This window comes from Drosophila guanche, unplaced genomic scaffold (genome assembly GCF_900245975.1).
Source record: "Drosophila guanche unplaced genomic scaffold, DGUA_6, whole genome shotgun sequence".
NCBI lineage: Eukaryota > Metazoa > Arthropoda > Insecta > Diptera > Drosophilidae > Drosophila > Drosophila guanche.
The window spans coordinates 1,062,374-1,076,124 of record NW_022995743.1 but is presented as its reverse complement, the minus strand read 5'-3'; the positions used below and the strand labels follow the sequence as shown (position 1 = coordinate 1,076,124).

The 13,751-nt window shown below is 49.0% G+C and overlaps 2 protein-coding genes across 9 annotated transcripts; both read left to right on the top strand.

Moving 5' to 3' along the window:
- Nucleotides 1-42: 42 nt before the first annotated feature.
- LOC117592239 lies at nt 43-1,870 on the top strand. Its single transcript, XM_034285873.1, has 2 exons — nt 43-774; nt 1,746-1,870. The coding sequence occupies exon 1, from the start codon at nt 478-480 to the stop codon at nt 691-693; it is 216 nt and encodes a 71-aa protein (XP_034141764.1). The 5' UTR covers nt 43-477; the 3' UTR covers nt 694-774; nt 1,746-1,870.
- Nucleotides 1,848-13,686, top strand: LOC117592222 (kinesin-like protein unc-104). Of its 8 annotated transcripts, XM_034285848.1 has the most exons (28): nt 1,848-1,960; nt 2,545-2,711; nt 2,791-2,873; nt 2,943-3,182; nt 3,242-3,426; nt 3,484-3,739; nt 3,840-3,842; nt 3,910-4,073; nt 4,139-4,278; nt 4,504-4,545; nt 5,284-5,403; nt 5,476-6,252; nt 6,311-6,477; nt 6,538-6,728; nt 7,195-7,413; nt 7,703-8,112; nt 8,180-8,360; nt 8,414-8,504; nt 8,559-8,855; nt 8,917-9,279; nt 9,339-9,528; nt 9,640-10,032; nt 10,101-10,215; nt 10,752-10,778; nt 10,883-11,072; nt 11,137-11,273; nt 11,341-11,442; nt 11,503-13,686. In XM_034285848.1, exons 2-28 carry the CDS (start codon nt 2,612-2,614, stop codon nt 11,597-11,599), a joined length of 5,280 nt encoding a protein of 1,759 aa, XP_034141739.1. In that variant the 5' UTR covers nt 1,848-1,960; nt 2,545-2,611; the 3' UTR covers nt 11,600-13,686. The 8 variants fall into 8 exon arrangements, with proteins under 8 accessions (XP_034141739.1, XP_034141740.1, XP_034141742.1 ...); XM_034285849.1 differs by lacking the exon at nt 4,504-4,545 and having other exon boundaries at nt 8,183-8,360; XM_034285851.1 differs by lacking the exon at nt 7,195-7,413 and having other exon boundaries at nt 8,183-8,360; nt 9,339-9,519.
- The last annotated feature ends 65 nt before the right edge of the window (nt 13,687-13,751 follow it).

Sequence of the window (13,751 nt, the reverse complement as noted above, 5' to 3'; positions counted from 1 at the left end):
CAGCAGTCGCAATCCTGGCAGCTCGACCCGACCCAACTCGAATGTGACTCTCGGATTCACTGTGTCGTCTACCCTTAACGGGTGCAGTTCGTTCTGGTCTCGATTTGAATCGTGTGACTCGTGCGCGTGCCACAGTTCTGGCTGCCCATCGATTTTGTGCAGAAAAGAAGAAAGAAAAGGCAGAAAGTTTTCCTCTTTCCCAGTGAAAAAACCCCACAAAACAAAGCTCAAGTCGCAGCCAAGTAAAGAAAATCCACCATGAAATAACAAGGAAATATCCAAAAATAATCCAAGAATCATAGTACAACTTTTCCCCCAAGCGGAGTGCAAAATTTTCTCTGTTATACAGAAAGCCAGACCCCAGACCCCAGACCCCGTCCTCACAAATACACACATAGTACATGTATGTGGATACAAATGTATATGTTACATTTAGGATATAAAAAGTAAAGAAAGGATTTGAACAAAGCTACGCGAATGTGCGCTTTTGGTTACCTATTGTTTTTTGCCCTATTGCTAACAACAATTCTGGTGCTATCCATCATATTTGCCACGACCTCAAAGCGATCCATGTTGGACAGCTTTGTTCTCGTATTCAATTACACACAGGAACAACAGCAACAAGAGCCACAACAGCAGCAAGAGGACTATCTGGAACAGCCACAAATGTTCCTGAAACAGAAATCCTTTTGAGTTTGAGTTTAAATAAATAAATCTGAGGGCTTATCTAAATCTTGCTTAAAAAAAAGAAAAGGGGAAACGAAAAATCAATTGGTAAATGCTTCAAAAATATATTTGCAAAATTTCATCGATTCGCGTGTGACATTTAGTCGTAGTCTCAAGACATTTGCCATCAGTTTCAGTTTTTATATAATTTCCATTTCGTTTTTCTCCTCTTTTTTTTTCATCTCAACCAATCGCCACAGTGGCCTCCAGAATCATGTGCTTAGCCTCGCTCCGCTCGCTGCTGTGTGTAGAGTCGTCCGTGGGTGGTTGGAGAGTGTAGAGATTCGTCCGCTGTGTGTCCGTGGCGAAGGCAACATGAAAATTTATTAATAAAGGTCAAGACGACCTGAGCGAAGAATATGTATGCTATGCTACGAGCGTGTCCATGGCAGTGCCTTGCCTTTGGCGTGCCTTGCCTTTGCCCCACAGGAAGCCATAAAAGTGAAGGATTTGTTTAGTCCTTTGCCTTGGCTGTTGCCTTGTCTCGAGTGAAACCTTTTATGAGCACTAAACAAGTTCGAGTTGAGGGCAAGTTCGCGCTTCTCTGTCATATTAATCATCCTGCAAGCTGCATTCCTTTTCTATTGCTAGTTTCTCACATAAATTTGCATTCTCTATGATTTCCCTCAGACTGCATATCATGGAAAATATTCAACTAAAACATTACACAAATATTTAGCATGTTTCACCTCTCTCTTTATGCCTGTCACTCTGTCTCTTTCTCTCTCTACTTTCTTGCACTGCGCAGGGGCTTCTCTGGAGACTTTTGCCTCAATCCTGCTGCAGACTGTTGCATGCCTGCTGTGACAGATTCATCAAAACGCACATAAACAAAAAATATATTTTTGCTCAGGTAAACAAAGAGAGAGAGAGAGAGAGAGATTGAGAAAGAGAGAGAACTACAGACAGAGAGAGAGAGAGAGAGAGAGAGAGCGCGCTCAAGAGAGAGTTGCGCAGTGGAGAATCAAAATCATTGGAATTGTCCCAAAGGTCTCAAGCTAAGTGTCTCCATATTTCAGGACACGACTGTGCGCAAGCAAAAGAATTTCATTGTACGAAGAGCAAAAACAACAAATAAAACACTTGCAGTGCGGTATTCAAATTGTGTGAGGCTATAAAACCATTCCGTTGCTAAACATTTACGGGAAAAACCATTAAAAGTGAATCTCATTGGAATTACGAGAATATGTGCAACTCCAGGGAGATCTTCCTTCAGTAAGCCAGCAACTAAAAGGTAAATGGAACCAAAGATTACAGTAAATGCATGTGTATGTGTGGGGTGGGTGTGTGATTGTGTGTTTTCTGCTTGATGACTCATTCGAGTGGCCGACACTCGTCGATGCTCTGCCTGGAAGAGCAGAGCAGAGCAGAGCAGAGCAGAGAAGAGTGGAGGAGAAAAGAGCGTGTGGAAAGAGTACAAATATATTGTGGAATGTTCCTCCAACCCAACCCAACATAACTGCAAGTCCCAGAGGGTGGGAAAACTATTTGCTTGACTTCAAAGTTCAATAAAAGTAAAACTAACTTGGGAGAAGGAAAGGAACTAAAGAAATTTATGTATTTGGACACTCTTAAGCAGGGAAATGTTTACATAACGATCTCCCAGCTAAAGATGCTCCTTTATTATGGCTAAGAACTCTCTATACATATGCGACCCACAATCCTACAATTCGAATTTCCCTGGCGACTTGCCCTGGAAATGACTCATAGCAAATTCTATGCCCAGCACTCAGTTGAGGCAATTATGAAACGACAGCAGGGCACTCCAGGGATTTGTATGTGTTTTATAATATGAAATTTGTTACCCTTCCACTCCAGTTAACCGCAGCCCCGCAGGAGACACACACAACACCCAGGAGCAGCGCGAGACAAGGCAGAGCCAAAGATGTCGTCGGTTAAGGTGGCGGTGCGAGTGCGCCCCTTCAACTCGCGCGAAATAGGCAGGGAGTCGAAATGCATCATCGAGATGACCGGGGCCACCACGGGTAAGAGACTCACCCACTCACCCACACTCTCTTCCATAGACCGTAATTGTAATTTGTAATCCTTGCTCTTTTCTGGCAGCCATAACCAATCCAAAGGTGCCGCCCAACACGAGTGAGGCGGTGAAGCGTTTCAACTTTGATTACTCCTACTGGTCCCATGATGTAAGTTTCGCATCACAGAGTCAGCTCTTCGGATGGGAGAATACAATCTCTCCGCCTTCTTCCTTTTAGCCACGCGACTCGGACTTTTCCACACAGACGATGGTCTACAAGGACATTGGCGAGGAGATGCTCCAACATTCCTTCGATGGCTACAACGTGTGCATCTTTGCCTATGGCCAGACCGGTGCCGGCAAGTCCTACACCATGATGGGCAGGCAGGAGGAGCAGCAGGAGGGCATCATACCCATGATATGCCAGGATCTCTTCAGTCGCATACACAAAACCGAAAACGATGAGCTCAAGTATTCGGTAAGTCAGAGAATCCTTATCCACAGAGAATGGCATACAGATAACAATCGAAATCTCAGGTTGAGGTCTCCTACATGGAGATCTACTGCGAGCGAGTGCGGGATCTGCTGAATCCCAAGAACAAGGGCAACTTGCGGGTGCGCGAGCATCCATTGCTGGGTCCCTACGTCGAGGATCTGTCCAAGCTGGCAGTAACCGACTACCAGGACATACACGACCTCATCGATGAGGGCAACAAGGCGCGGTAGGTTACGGTGAAGCCACTTCCACTGGGAATGCCTGCTAATGTGTTGCTCCTTAGAACTGTGGCCGCCACCAACATGAACGAGACAAGCTCGCGCTCGCATGCCGTCTTCACCATCTTCTTTACACAGCGTCGCCACGACACAATGACCGATCTGACCACCGAGAAGGTCTCCAAGATCAGTCTGGTGGATCTGGCCGGTTCGGAGCGTGCCGACTCCACTGGCGCCAAGGGCACACGCTTGAAGGAGGGCGCCAACATCAACAAGTCCCTGACCACGCTGGGCAAAGTCATCTCCGCTCTGGCCGAAGTCGTAAGTCTCTCTAGCAGCTAAGATCGAAGTTCATCTTGACCAAAACTGAATGCTAAATAATTCTTTTACGCCCATTGCCCGCTGCCCTTTGGCCTTCCAGTCTGTAAGTTATTCGAAATTTGTGGTTGCCATGGGCCCCCCTTTTGACACTTGAATCCCTCCCTTTGCAGGCATCGAAGAAGAAACACAACAAGAAGGCCGACTTTATACCCTACCGCGACTCGGCACTGACTTGGTTGCTGCGCGAGAATCTCGGTGGCAACTCCAAGACGGCCATGATAGCAGCCATTTCCCCGGCGGACATCAACTACGACGAGACGCTGAGCACTCTGAGGTATGCCTGCGGGGATTATTCCTTACATTTAGGGTCTAAAATAATTGGTGTAATGCTCCCATTAGGTATGCGGATCGTGCCAAGCAAATTGTGTGCAAGGCAGTGGTCAATGAGGATGCCAATGCGAAGCTTATACGCGAGCTCAAGGAGGAGATACAGAAGCTGCGGGATCTGCTCAAGGCCGAGGGCATTGAGGTGCAGGAAGGTAAGCATTTTCCCAGCAGACTAAGCTTAAGCTAGAATATCTACGACTAGGCCTAAACCTAAGTCCACACAACAAACACACAGACGCTCATATGTACAAGAGAAACGCTCTCCAAAATCCTAAGTTAGCCCTAGTCCTTGATTAGCGTGTACGAAACCTTAAACAGAACCTTAACCAGAAACCAAAGCAAAGCAAAGAACCAACCCAAAACCCTATTTCGTTTAGGACCCGATGGCAAGGTGGTGTGCGAGAAGCGCGATGCGAATAGTAAGTAGCGCTAAAAACAATAAAAAAAGCAACAAAAAAACTAAAGGCTTCACATGCAAAATGTTAACCAAAATACGCCCCAACATGGCTGTGTGCAGTGCGTTTCGCAGCTTAGAGTTGTATATTGAGTGCTCCTACAGTGTTGAAACGCACTGTACATATCCTACATCTACTTTTATGTATGTGTGTGTACTACTTGCGTCTGTAATGTGCTGCTGTTTCGTATCTACTTAAAGCTTCTAAACAAATCGCTTCAGGACATATAACCGTATATCCATAATCCCATACGATAATCACCAACAAGTCCTACTTATGTTGCCACACAACTACACTCACACACACACACACACACACACATATAACAGCTGCTGCTGCGGCAGCATTTTCCTTTGAGTTGCCCCCCAAAAAACAGACAAGTGACAGGCTCCCACTCCTTGCAGTCCTGGCAGCTTTAGGGCTAGACGTGGACATGCCAGAGTTAGGCCAATCCAAAACCAAAACCAAAACCCAACCCAATTGGCAGTTGCTTCTTTTCTTCGTATCGCTATCTACATTACTTTATCCAATCTGTATCTGTATCTACATATCCTATACATATACATATATGTATTGCATATTTTGGTGCCTTACATAGCACGCTTATCACTGCGCTTGTGACTTGTGTCCTTGAGTCAGAGGTTCCAGATTCCAGATTCTAGATTCCAACTGCTAATACCCCACCCGTTCACGTACTTGCAGAGGATGAGCTGAACAAGTCCACGACGGGCATCAAGTCGCCATCGAAATCGCGCAATCGCAATGGCTCCACCACGGAAATGGCCGTGGATCAGCTGCAGGCCAGCGAGAAGCTCATTGCAGGTGAGTAATCAGCCACAGGCAATCCCTAATGACTGGACTACAATCCCCAGCTAATCCTCTCTCCCCCCGCAGAACTCAATGAGACCTGGGAGGAGAAGCTGAAGCGCACCGAGGAGATTCGCCTGCAGCGTGAGGCTGTCTTTGCCGAAATGGGTGTGGCCGTCAAGGAGGACGGCATCACTGTGGGCGTGTTCTCGCCCAAGAAGACGCCGCATCTGGTGAACCTCAACGAGGACCCGAACCTGTCCGAGTGTCTGCTGTACTACATCAAGGACGGGCTCACGCGGCTGGGCACCCACGAGGCGAATGTGCCGCAGGACATACAGCTGTCCGGGTCGCACATCCTCAAGGAGCACTGCACCTTTGAGAACCGCAACAGCACCGTGACCCTGCTGCCCCACAAGGATGCCATTATCTATGTGAACGGACGCCAGCTGGTGGAGCCGGAGGTGCTGAAGACCGGCTCGCGTGTCATTCTGGGCAAGAATCACGTGTTCCGCTTCACCAATCCGGAGCAGGCACGCGAGCTGCGCGAGAAGATCACCGAGAACGAGGCCGAGAACGAGGAGAAGGAGAAGGCCGACGCACCGGACTGGAACTTTGCCCAGTGCGAGCTGCTCGAGAAGCAGGGCATCGACCTCAAGGCCGAGATGAAGAAGCGTCTCGACAACCTCGAGGAGCAGTACAAGCGCGAGAAGCTGCAGGCCGACCAGCAGTTCGAGGAGCAGCGCAAGACCTACGAGGCACGCATCGATGCACTGCAGAAGCAGGTCGAGGAGCAGTCCATGACCATGTCCATGTACAGCAGCTACTCCCCGGAGGATTTCCATCAAGAGGAGGATGTCTACAGTGAGTGAAATACATTTGTCTCTTAGAAGTGCAGCTTTTAACCCCGCTCCGTCCACAGACAATCCCATGTACGAGTCGTGCTGGACAGCTCGCGAGGCTGGCCTGGCCGCTTGGGCCTTCCGCAAGTGGCGCTACCATCAGTTCACCTCGCTGCGCGATGATCTCTGGGGCAATGCCATATTCCTCAAGGAGGCCAATGCCATTTCCGTTGAACTAAAGAAGAAGGTAAGCAGCAGCTCATCACTGGAGATGAGATGGCTAATGGTTCTGCTCTCCCTCCTGCAGGTGCAATTCCAATTCACTCTCTTGACCGACACTCTGTACTCTCCGCTGCCACCCGAGCTGGCCTCGAGTGTCGCACCGCTGCAGCAGGAGGACGAGTTTGGAGCACCGCCCGTGTCCAAGACCCTGGTGGCCGTCGAAGTCACAGACACCAAGAACGGAGCCACTCACTACTGGTCGCTGGAGAAGCTACGGTAAGCTCAAAGCCTCAAAGGAGTCACTGCCACGGCCACTCCTGCTCCTCCTCACACTCATTCGTTCTGTGCACTTTCGTTCTTGAAGTTTGAAGCTGGCTTTTGACTTGTTGGCTCTTCTTTTCGTTTTCGATTTCGTTTTCGTTTGATTTCATTTTCTGGTACGTGCATGGTGGTTGTAGTTCATTGAGTCTAGTTCTAGTTTCCAGTCAAAGTGCTCTAGAACATATCAAACGATTGCCTCGCGCGCAGATCACCGCCACCGCCACCGCCACCGCCACCATTTACGCCTCAATGATCATCGCCATCTGAAACAATCAACCCTCCCTGCCCCCTAAAGGCCTTGAACAAATGTTGATTTGTACTTTTTTGGTTCTCTTACAACCCCAAAACCCACTCCAAATTGTACCCAAAACCATTTCCAATTCCCAACCCCAAATCCTGAATCATTTCGACCCTATCCAAGATATCGCCTCGAACTGATGCGACAGATATACAATGTCGAGAGCCCGCCATCATCCATGCTATTCGATACGTCCCGCATCGAGGCCTATAGCGGACCAACACAGCTGCAGCTGCCGCAAGTGGAGGCACAGCCGGAGGCACAGTCCCAGCTCCACGAAGTCGTTAAAAGTGTCAGGGAAAGGGCCACACGTCTGACGTTGGCCAATCTGATACCCTCTAGGTTTGCTTGGACTAGATATTTTTTTTTCTGCTTATTTTGTGCTTGGCATGCTCGATGCTCGAACGGGTAGCCGTCTGCCGCCCCGTCTGTAGCTTTCTTTCTGCAATGTTTGTAGCCGAAGTTGTCGTCTCCTTAGTTGTAGATTTGTGCATGGCTTGAATCTAGCTTTGTTCTCTCTCTAACTGCTGCACAACCCTCTTTTCGTACGCAATTGTTTGCCTGATACTCGTGGATGTCCATGCCTTGCCATGCCTCGAGCTCATTTTGCTTGCCTTGCTCCATTTTGCAGACAACGCCTGGAGCTGATGCGCGAGATGTACCACAATGAGGCAGAGATGAGTCCCACCTCGCCGGACTACAACGTGGAGAGTCTCACCGGTGGGGATCCGTTCTACGATCGCTTCCCCTGGTTCCGCATGGTCGGACGCTCGTTCATTTACCTGAGCAACCTGCTCTATCCCGTGCCACTGGTGCACAAGGTGGCCATTGTCAACGAGCGTGGGGATGTGCGGGGCTACCTAAGGATCGCCGTGCAGCCGGTGCTGGATGAGGAGTCGATCGACTTTAACAACGGAGTGAAGCAGTCGGCCCGCTTGGTGTTCAATGAGGATGATGCCAAGCCCAAGTACCGCGCTCTCAACGAGAAGGATGACGTGCAGCGCTACATCGACAATGGTGGCCTCGACAGCAAGCTGGAGGGTGAGTTTCCATCTCCACAAGCCACTTGTCCTCTTCCCAACTTAAGATTTGGTCTGTCTCCCCTTAGCAGAGCTCGAGGATGTTGACTCGGGACGCGGCATTGACTCAAACTCTGCCTCAGAGTGCCCCGAGAATGCCGAGGAGCCCGGCGAGCATCTGCAGGTGGGCAAGGAGTTCACATTCCGCGTGACGGTGCTGCAGGCCACTGGCATTGGCGCCGAGTACGCAGACATCTTCTGTCAGTTCAAGTGGGTAAAAATAACTCTATTTTGTTGCAACTTCTACAGAATCACTTCCGCAGCTTCTTGCATCGCCATGAGGAGGCTTTCTCCACGGAGCCCGTCAAGAACTCGGCCTCGGGCGCACCTCTGGGCTTCTACCATGTGCAGAATGTAAGCCAAAATAATCGATTTCCCTGGGAGCAGAGTTTAATCTTCGTTTTTTAGATAACTGTGCCCGTGACCAAGTCGTTCATCGAGTACTTGAAGACGCAGCCGATCATGTTCAAGATCTTTGGCCACTACCAGACGCATCCGCTGCACAAGGATGCCAAGCAGGAGTTTGTGTCGCGGCCACCGCCCAGGCGCATGCTGCCCCCGAGCATACCCATCAGTCAGCCAGTGCGCAGTCCCAAGTTCGGGCCACTGCCCTGTCCACCCTCATCCACGGTCCTGGCCAAGCACGATGTTCTGGTGTGGTTCGAGATCTGCGAACTGGCACCCAACGGAGAGTACGTGCCATCGGTGAGTGGAGAAGCCAATAGGAGCAGACTTGATACTAATCCTACTCGAGTCGCCCTCTCAGGTGGTGGAACACAGCGATGATCTTCCCTGCCGCGGGCTCTTCCTGCTGCATCAGGGCATCCAGCGACGCATTCGCATCACCATTGTGCACGAGCCCACGCCCGAGGTGAAGTGGAAGGACATCAATGAGCTGGTGGTGGGACGCATACGCAACACACCCGAGTCCTCCGACGAACAGGATGAGGATGCGTGCGTGCTCTCGCTGGGTCTGTTCCCCGGCGAAGTGCTGGACGTGCCCGGCGACGATCGCTCCTTTTATCGCTTCGAGGCCGCCTGGGACTCGAGTCTGCACAACTCGGCGCTGCTCAATCGCGTCTCGCAGGGCGGCGAGACCATCTACATCACACTCAGCGCCTACTTGGAGGTGAGTCCAGGCAGACAATTCCAATCTTGGAGCAGCACTCATGGCACTTATTCTTACAGCTGGAGAACTGCGCTCGCCCGGCCATCGTTACGAAGGATCTGAGCATGGTGATCTATGGACGCGACGCTCGCACCGGTCCCCGCTCGCTGAAGCATCTGTTCTCGGGGCAGTACCGCAATCCGGAGGCCAATCGACTGTCCGGCGTGTACGAGCTGTCGCTGCGTAGAGCATCTGAAGCAGGTAGTCCAGGTAGCAATTCTCATTGTAGTTGTACTCGTCGTATCCCGCCAGCCAGCGCTCGCTGTAGCTGCTCCACAGAACCACTCTCTGACCCGCCCAATCTCCCCTACATCTCCACAGGTGTGCAGCGTCGGCAGCGTCGCGTGCTGGACACCAGCTCCACGTATGTGCGTGGCGAGGAGAATCTGCATGGCTGGCGGCCACGCGGCGACTCCCTGATCTTCGACCATCAGTGGGAGCTGGAGAAGTTGACGCGCCTCGAGGAGGTGGGACGCATGCGGCATCTGCTGCTGTTGCGCGAGCGCCTGGGCATGGACACCAACCCGAATCCGACCACCAAAACGGAGAAGGATGTCTGCAATCTGGCTGCCCGTGCGGCCACCTCTCCCGTGCACATGGTCATTCCACAATCGCCGCAAACGCCGGTCAAGGATCCGCAACAAATCTTGCCAGAACGCGAGTACAACCAACGGGAGCAGGATCTCATGCTCAAGTGCTTGAAGCTGGTGCAAGGTGCGTCGAACATTTATTGGGTTTCTTTATCAATATTTGGCTAATGATTTGCTCTTTCCCCTCTGTAGCTGGACGCTTTGCCAAGAACGAGGCTAACGACACTCAAACCCAGTCGGATGTCTCGCCCAGCGATGAGGGCTGCGCCGACATGACCGTCAGCTGCATCTCCAGCAACTCCATGGAGTGAGTAGTCGCCCCCAAATAGACATTCCAACAGACACATCTTAGTTAGAGCTTCTGCTGCATCCATCTGGCGTTCTTGGTTTATTAGCTACAAACAAAATTGGCACCACACCCAAGATCACAACATAAATCCACAACCACACCCATCCTCAAGCATCACTCATCGCTGCATAAGTCACAGCAGCACTCTGTGTAGCTCCCTCAAAGCTTTTCCTTTCTATTGAAACACTCGATGTGTGGCCACTTCTTGCTGTAGGCCTTGTAGAGGCCTGGAAATGGGTTCCATATGGTATGGGTTCCGGTATGGGTTCGGTATGGTTCCAGCACATCGCCCATTTCCATGAGCACAACGCTGGCAGCAGCAGCAGCAACCCGAGCATTCACTGAAACCCTAACTGCCCATCCATCCGATTCCATTCAATCGCTAAACTAACAAAAAACCAAACAAAACTCGAACGAGACTCAAAAAACAATCCTCAAATCTTTACTTTACATCTGTTTGTTTTCCTTTTTGGTTTTCTTTTACACACAATTAGAGACAACAAATTTGTAATTCGACGCAGGTAATTTTTCCGTTCTATCCAGAGAACCCTCAAATCCCCTTATACCGCCAAACAGCCTCCCTGTGTGACTTGGACTAACTTTTCCATCAACTCTTTCCCCTCAGGCTATGCTCGCCGGATCGCGCCGATGCCCCGAATGGCTGGGAGGCACCTGCCCCAGCCACTCAGCCGATTCTGCCCCTGCGGCTGTACGTGCCGGAGCTGGAGGAGATTCGCGTCAGCCCTGTGGTGGCCCGCAAGGGACTGCTGAATGTCCTGGAACACGGCGGTTCGGGCTGGAAGAAACGCTGGGTGGTACGTACTGTACCTGTACTGTGTCTTCAGGGTATTCCCTTCTAATCGTTGATTTCCCTTGCAGACTGTGCGACGTCCTTATGTGTTTATCTATCGCTCGGAGAAGGATCCCGTGGAGCGGGCTGTTCTCAATCTGGCCACGGCTCAGGTGGAGTGCAGCGAGGATCAGGCAGCCATGGTCAAGATACCAAACACTTTCAGGTAAGCCTTCAAGTGCACACGGAGGGAAGGGAACTTTTAAACTACACGAAAAACTCTCTTTTTGCAGTGTGGTGACCAAACATCGTGGCTATCTGCTGCAGACACTCGGCGACAAGGAGGTGCACGACTGGCTCTATGCCATCAATCCTCTGCTGGCTGGTCAGATCAAGTAAGCTTGAGGGTCTCAGCCATTAAAAAAGTATTTCTAATGTGATTATTCCTCGCGTAGATCCCGCCTGGCGCGACGCACCTTGGAGCCGGCCAGCCAGACGGCCTCCCAGATCCAGGCCAGCAGCGCCGCGAATGCAAACAGTGCGAACAAATGAGATACGATCACGATGGAGTCCGTTTTGGTTTACTGAGACGCAGGCTATGGCTGGCTACAGCGCTTGAGCCTGGCCAGCCGATTGATCGGTCGGCGGCGGCAGCAGCTGTCCACCGATTAAAAGCTAAAAGGATTCCATCGGTATAGCAGGAGATTTTCACATAGAGATTGTAGAGCAAAGGCAAAGGCAAACAAAAGAGCAAACCAAATGCAAAGCGTACGTAATTATTAAGTAGAGTGAAAAGAGCAAACGGCAAACGGATTATCGTATTTTGTAATTAGTTGGCAGCGCCAGCAGGCAGGCAGGCATAACCCATCCATCTGTTTGAGTTGTTTCGTGCTATTCTGGAGGTATTTGTGTACATAGCTTTAGTTCGTGTTTCGATTGTATAAATATTTGTCGTTTAGTTAAACAATTAGTTTATTTCGGTGTTCCACGTGATATTATGTTGATCGATTAGAGTACAACAACACACACGAGTATTTGATTATTTGCGATTCAATTATGTGACGTTTACGCAGTGCTTACAGTGCATTTTAGTGGACAAACTATATCTATATACACATAACGATATATATATTTAATGAATTATTGTATAAAACCCCTCTATATATTTGCTGTTTATACACAAATTTTCAAGCATAATATTGTTGCATCGCGAAACGTAAAGTCAGGGCAATCAGCAGAATGCCGCAGAAGGAATATTATACCAAAAAAAGAAAATAATCATTTGTGTGTGTGTTAGCGAGGAGACCAGACCGTACAGTATATAGGATATAGGCGTGCAGCTCAGCTCAGAATTGCGAAATCTCGATAAAAAACAAAACAAAACATAACGACTACTTGTTAGTTCTACATACAGATACAGATACAGATATATAAAGATAAAGAAATATATACAGCTATTTTACAGAGGAGTTATGAATGGCCCTGCTGCCCTGCTCTCTATATAAATGTATAGGTAAAAGTTGCCATTTAACATTATCAAGTGTTGACCGCTTTAAGGCTTTTCCCTTCCCCCCACAAAACCACAGAACCACAAAGCTGGTTTGTCGCTTCTCTATGCTCCCACTCGGAACCACCTGCAAAGCTTCAAGCATCAAAATACGAAACAAACCCAATTGTAGTTTTGATAAAAACATAATTTAAAACTAAAATTACGAGTAGTACGCCACGCAACGGCCACGGCCACGGCCACGGCCACCTGTACATTTCCCCAAGTAAGAAACTCAAAACTCAAAACTGAAAACTGAAACTTTTGCTTTGCGCCACTTGCATTCTCTGCATTCCGGTATTCTGCTTTAGGTTAGAGCACGAGCTTAGGTCGGGCAATAGGAGCTTCACTTGTGCTCGGATCACAAGCTGTGAGAGGCTCCCCATGTTGTCGCTGGGAAGCGCTTTCCTCTGTATCCTTGCGACACGGAGCGTTAAGCGTTTGTTTAAGCTGGAGATTGGATCAAGCATTTGATTGGCAGGAATTGAAATTGAAGGCAGGCCGCGTTTGAACTTGAGTTTTGTGTTTATTGTAGCGAAATGTAACATTTGTTAAACTATTGAATTCACTTCAAATTGTAACATATTAGAGAATTGTAATTACAATTAACCATTGTACGACACGACACGATATATATATCTAAATGTATTTATTATCTATCCAACAATCTTTTTGGCCCAAAGGCAACCACAAAGACAAAGCAACACACAAGGGCGAGCCACAGCAGCAGCTCCACTTATATATGCGCATATATAGTACATAAAATACATTTCAAAATCTATCTAAATATATATATATATATATGTGTGTGTGTGTATACCCCCCCTATATGTAAATCGGATATACATATTTGCGATGGGAAATGGAATGCCGGCCACCGTAACGAATGAAAGTTAACAGATCAAAGCGGAACGAACCAAAGGCGGAGCCAGGGCCAGGGCCAGGCGATGTCTCGGCAAAGTGGGAATGGAAAACAGACAGACAAACAGAAACCTATGCTATGTGTATGTATAATCAAACCAATCGATATATGCCTGGGCGTATCACTATTAAAGAAACATAAAATAAAACGGCTTTAAATAAAATCTGTAAATGATCAATTACTTTTCACTCACATAAACCAAAGCGAATTGTCGAGCGAGACGTAAGTTGACACGT